Here is a 5,359-nt window from a genome sequence, read left to right on the forward strand (position 1 = left end):
TGTGTGTGTGTGTGTGTGTGTGTGTGTGTGTGTGTGTGTGTGTGTGTAGAGGGGTTGGGGCATGGGAAACATTGAAGTGGGAAATAGGGTAGAGGATGAGGTGGTTGGGTTTAATTGCTATGTTTGCAGTTGAGGAATTTTCAATTTTGTAACTCAAATTCCTTGCCTTTATTACTTAACAATTAGTTGCAGTGTAATAATTGCAGCCACTGCTACCTCTCTAGCTCTCTCTATATCTTACTATGTCATACTTTAGTGCTGTGCTGCTGTTACTTTGCTGATTAATTATTTTATGTGTTGCAGTGTGACATGTGGAGGGGGAAACCAAGCTGGATATACGCCTATAAATCACGTTTTGCTTGTGTGCAACAATCGTAATGCCCCTTGACGGCTGTGTATAACATTACTTGTCTACTGTGTGTATAGATAATGAACTTGAACTGTGGGACGCTGGCCACACTGGAAGCATAAATGTAGTTCTGAGAAATGAGGAGCTGATGTGGTATAATAGCATATATTAAGTTGTGTGTCTCATTCAAAAGTGATTGTTGACCTCAAGGGAAATTAATTTGATAAATGGAAATTAAATTGAAAGATATACTTCAAAAGAGATTAAAAGACACAATACATTTCATTAATTCATTGGCGATGGTAAGTGTCTTCCTCTAATTATTTGTCTCTGGCCACACAGTTAATGAGCAGCTGTGTTCATACGCATTGATTATTCTGCAGGTGTTGTATTATATTACATATTGTATATTGGGCATATATTAGCATGGAGATCTGAACTCATTGCAAGCTTGTCTGCGATAGCTTTAATTGCTGGTAGGCCACGAGAGCCACAACCGCCTCACATTTAAAGGAATACGTTGATATTTTGTGAAATACACTTCTTGCTAAGAGTTAGATAAGAAGATGGTTGTACAATAAATATGTAGCTAAAACCAGCAAAATCGTCCAAAAGCACCGCTAAAGCTCTCGAATGGAATTGATATCTTGTTTAATCCAAGCCAGTGAATACTGGACTTACAGTATATTGGGCAGGCATTGATAAGAGGACCACATTTTCAGTTCTCCTAAAACTGTAAGAAAGCAATTGTTTGATAAGCTAATGTAACATAAAGACTGAATGCTGCAAGTTGGCTTTCGAGTCTTCCTGCCATGATCAAAAATTGCTTAATGGAGCTTTAAAAGGGAAAAAATAAGGATAGATGTTTATGTTTTATTCCTAAGCTATGAACTGCAAAAGTAAAAACATACTTTGTGTGCTTCGAACATGCACCCAAACTTGGAGAGGGAGAGGAATGCTTTCTGAAACAATATCATCCTCCATTAATGTACAGAAGCTTCCAAACAACAACATCACTGGAGGGAGACAGTGAAATGGAAGCCGTTTACAGTACTGTACATTCTTGCTCCAGCACACGCACATGAATGCACACACCCACCTTTTAGTAATGCTGTGAGGATGGCAAGGTCAATGTCCTGATGACCATCCGACCCCATCCGGAAAACTGTTATCTGAGAGACAACGAGAGAAAGAGACAGACGCAGAGAGAACGAGTGAGAAAAAGGTGCATTAATTCTACACCAAGCCAAAGTGTTTGAAAGCTAACTCTATTACTTCTATTGATGTTTGATTGAATGCATCAAGGCTTATAGCATACAAAATTAAGTCACTTCTTCAGAGAGAGCGCTCTTATTTGCTGGATTAAACGTCTTCACTAAAAAATACTGAGATGCAGGAGGAGAAGAGAGATTGTATGGCTCTCATGTAATGTACTGTATCTCCTCTCCAGCCTCTCTTCCCTTCTTGTCGGGAGGGAATGAAGGGATGAGAAGGCAACCGAGGGGAACGAGAGTAAAAATATAACAAAGAGTGAGCTCAAATAAAATGTAACCGAGTAATGCTCTCCATTACCAAAGATCATTTTGCTCTTTTTTCTTTTTCCGTGTCAAACATTTTTTGGATAAGGCTTTCAGAAAAATATTTTCCACTATGGCCACTTGAAGCTTTCGTCTGTGTAGTCTGACATGTCCTTTAGCTACATTTTTCATATCCTGCATGAGATGAACTAATGGCGCGATGGATGAAAGCCAAAGTCTGCTGAGAGGGAAATCTGAGAAATGGGGCAGCTTTTCTGGATTTTTTGTTTCTTTAAAAATATAGCATGTACACCCGTGTGCATGTGTGTGGGCATACATGCTCGTATGTGTGCATGCGTGAAGGGCACCTTGTGGATGTCGTCAACGAGAAAATGCGTGTTCTGAATGCCTGATGAGCTATTCCTCTAATCCCTCCCTCCACCCATCCATCTCCTCCCACCTCCCTCTCTTCCCTGCAGTCCATCTCCCTTCCCATCTCCGCCCTCTAAATGGCTTCATTTCGTGGAGCTCTGGGAATCTGCGGGCTTTGCTGCTGCTTTCCCTTGGGCAATGTTGTGGGCTAACCTTCTTTCTCCCTCTATCTCCCTCTCTATTCACACAACCTAAATGCACAACAGTAATTCAATTTACATTGATGATTTACAGTATCTTTTACGTTAGCTCATTCATCTTTTTTCCACCACATGCTGATGACATTTTGGCTCCTCCCTGAGAGAGAAATGAGTGTGGCATCATGAAACGCAAGGGTAGATAACCTTGGGCACAAGCTAGCTTGACCAACGGCACACTACAAAAAAGTGTGCAAGAGAGTTGGAAATGTGGAAGTGGCCTCTCATCTGCATGCCAAATTACCTCAGCCTTTGGCAGTTGCACTGCCTGTTATTTAGAGGCAGTTTGGTTGATTTTTTCCCCCCACCTGCAGTCTGCAAAGGCCCGCCCCACTCTGCCTCTGATTGGCTGGTACTCGTTGCTTTCTTCACATAATTTGTTAAGCTTAATGCTGATGAACAAGATTGGTGGAACTTTCAATCACTAATAGCGGGAGCATCTAAGTGTGTGTGCGTGTATGTGTGTGTGACGGTCACTATCAGCCTGTGTAATCTCCAGGCGAAATAGGAGTGCAATGGGATGTGAAGGTATCGATTGAGGACTTCATGAGCGGGGACACCAATGAGTCGCTGGTGCAGTGTGTAATGTGTTCATGTGGTTCTTTGAGTTAAGTTATATTGTGTGTGTGTGTGTGTGTTGTTTTTGAATGATGCAGCCGGTGGCTGGATTATTATTTGCTAGAATGCATCTTTCGCCTTCACTCTAATGGATGTTAACAACACATTTAGGGAGCCATCTGATGAACACACATGCAATACTGTGATCTAACCAAGTGTGTGTGTTTAAAACAGTGTGTTTAAGACAGTGTGATTTGTTCTGTGTGTGCTCTTATGTAGTGAGTGTAAATTGATTGCAAAGCTGTGACTTTCTAACAATATCAGTGTAAGAAATAACCATCTATCATTTTTAAGGGTCTGCTCATGAGTGAGCCTAATTTCACCTAATCAGTATAGAATCCTGTCCTGGCCACTTGTTCATTATAGCCTGTAGTTATCGTTATAGCAGGTTGGAGAGTTCCCTTACAGACACACACACACACACACATACACACACACACACACATACACACGGCTTGTGGCTTCCTTCAGGACAAAAGATGGATCACAGTGTGATAGAAGAAAGATGATGATTATTAAAGACATTTGGCATTGTTTCTATTCTCCCCTCTCTCTCCAGGCTTTATCTCCACTCCCTTTCTTCCACCTATTCTCTTTCTGCCTCCCACCTACTACAAGGTGCCTGTTAACATCATCCTCCCACTGGCATGCCAACCACCCCAACTCCCCCCTCCCACATTTGCCTGCTTCCTCCTTACTGCTTCCTCCCTTTTCCTCTTCCTCAGATCACACCTCCAAGGTGACCCTGTGGATATACGCTACCTGTTATCACAAAGGCTCTACAATACAGAGGCTGAGCAACACAGCCGCTATGACAACGCAAGGTTGTGAATTTAATCTCAACGATCACACGGGATCAATAAGTGTGTGCACAAGGCAAACAGTCGGCCTCTCCCTCATCTGCTTTCACCCTTTTGTACAAGCAAAGGTGCTCTCGAGTACTTACTGTGAGCAAACAAGTTTATTGAAATGGTAGACACAGCTTCGTCGTATTTTTGTACTAATGGCATAAACTCACCCATCCATTGTTTATTACATTTTCCATGTGTTTGGTCAAAACTGTATTCTAACATATCTTAACATTCTGAATGTATTTTGGCCTCAACACCGACAATCATCACCTCAGGGGTCAACATGCAAGGGACAGGGCACTGACTCGTGTCTGTCGCACTCCATCACTCTGTTGACAGGAATAGAGGAGAGAGGAAAAGACCGGGAACGATAAGTAGAGGGAGAAAAGTGGAGGCAGGGATCAGGAAGAAAGACGTGAGGCAGCAGGAAAGAAAAAGCGTGTGTAACGCAAAGGACACAGAAGGAAAGAGATTCTGTGTTGACAAATTCAAACGGATATAAGAAATGAAAAAGGAAGAGGCAGTGCAATCTTTCTCAGTGTGACTGGGATCTGTTGGAGGATTCCCACATCTTCAGAGACGCTAAGCTACGAGCTTAGAAGAGGATCAGAAAACTGCTCTCCACGCAACAGTGAGCCAAGCTGATTGGAAAACATTCATCTTCATTTAACAGGCAAAGACCCTGCTCGTGCTGCTACATGTACATACTGTACAAGACTCCCCACACACACACACACACACACACACACACACACACATATAGTCCACAAATGTTTCCAAAGCATCCTCTGTAGTCCATACATTTACAATGGTTCGCAGTTCAGATCTGTCAAAGCTCTGCTAATGGTTTCATCTGTGTGAATTTGAGCATAACATATTTAGATGAATATTTATTACCTTCTGGAATAAACCATGAACCAACAGGGTTAAGCAGCACAGCCATAGCAGAGAAAAGAGAGACATACGTTTCTCTATTCATGACATTTTAAACTGATAACTGCCCTGCTGATAATCATCCAAGGCATTGTCTTTCTTCAAGAATATATCTCTGTTTGTGGCTGAAACTCCCTAATGTACCTCATTTTCACATGTACTCTCCACCCAAACTATTTGCTTTCCTTCTCTTCTTATGTCATTTTCTGCCCACTTTCCCCTCTCTCCCTAAATCTGTCCCTCCATCTCTCTCATGGTCCATTGAAGTCACTCTTTCCTTCTCCTCATCATCCTCCCACTCGTTTCTCTTGTCAGAAAGGAGGAGGAACATTGCGGGTGGGTGCTTCCTCCTCAATATTTAATCTGAATTAAACATATAAGGACTATTCTACACTCAATTATTCATACCAAGCAATCATCTTGCCCCCCCCCCCCCACCTGCCTCTATCAGAGGCATGTCCC

At 42.3% G+C, this 5,359-nt stretch overlaps 1 protein-coding gene across 18 annotated transcripts in view; it reads right to left on the minus strand.

Annotated features, from left to right (window-relative positions):
- Positions 1 to 5,359, minus strand: part of trpm3 (transient receptor potential cation channel, subfamily M, member 3) — a 135,416-nt gene that overhangs the window by 34,065 nt on the left and 95,992 nt on the right. For 17 of the 18 annotated variants that reach the window (XM_031849172.1, XM_031849176.1, XM_031849167.1 and 14 more), the window contains one exon: positions 1,449 to 1,521. The exons of the other annotated variant lie outside the window; for it this stretch is intronic. In XM_031849172.1, the coding sequence (XP_031705032.1) occupies positions 1,449 to 1,521 (73 nt within the window). The remainder of the gene's footprint in view (positions 1 to 1,448; positions 1,522 to 5,359) is intronic. 18 annotated transcript variants of the gene reach the window in all.

This window comes from Anarrhichthys ocellatus, unplaced genomic scaffold (genome assembly GCF_004355925.1).
Source record: "Anarrhichthys ocellatus isolate YVR2014 unplaced genomic scaffold, GSC_Weel_1.0 scaffold9, whole genome shotgun sequence".
Taxonomy (NCBI): domain Eukaryota; kingdom Metazoa; phylum Chordata; class Actinopteri; order Perciformes; family Anarhichadidae; genus Anarrhichthys; species Anarrhichthys ocellatus.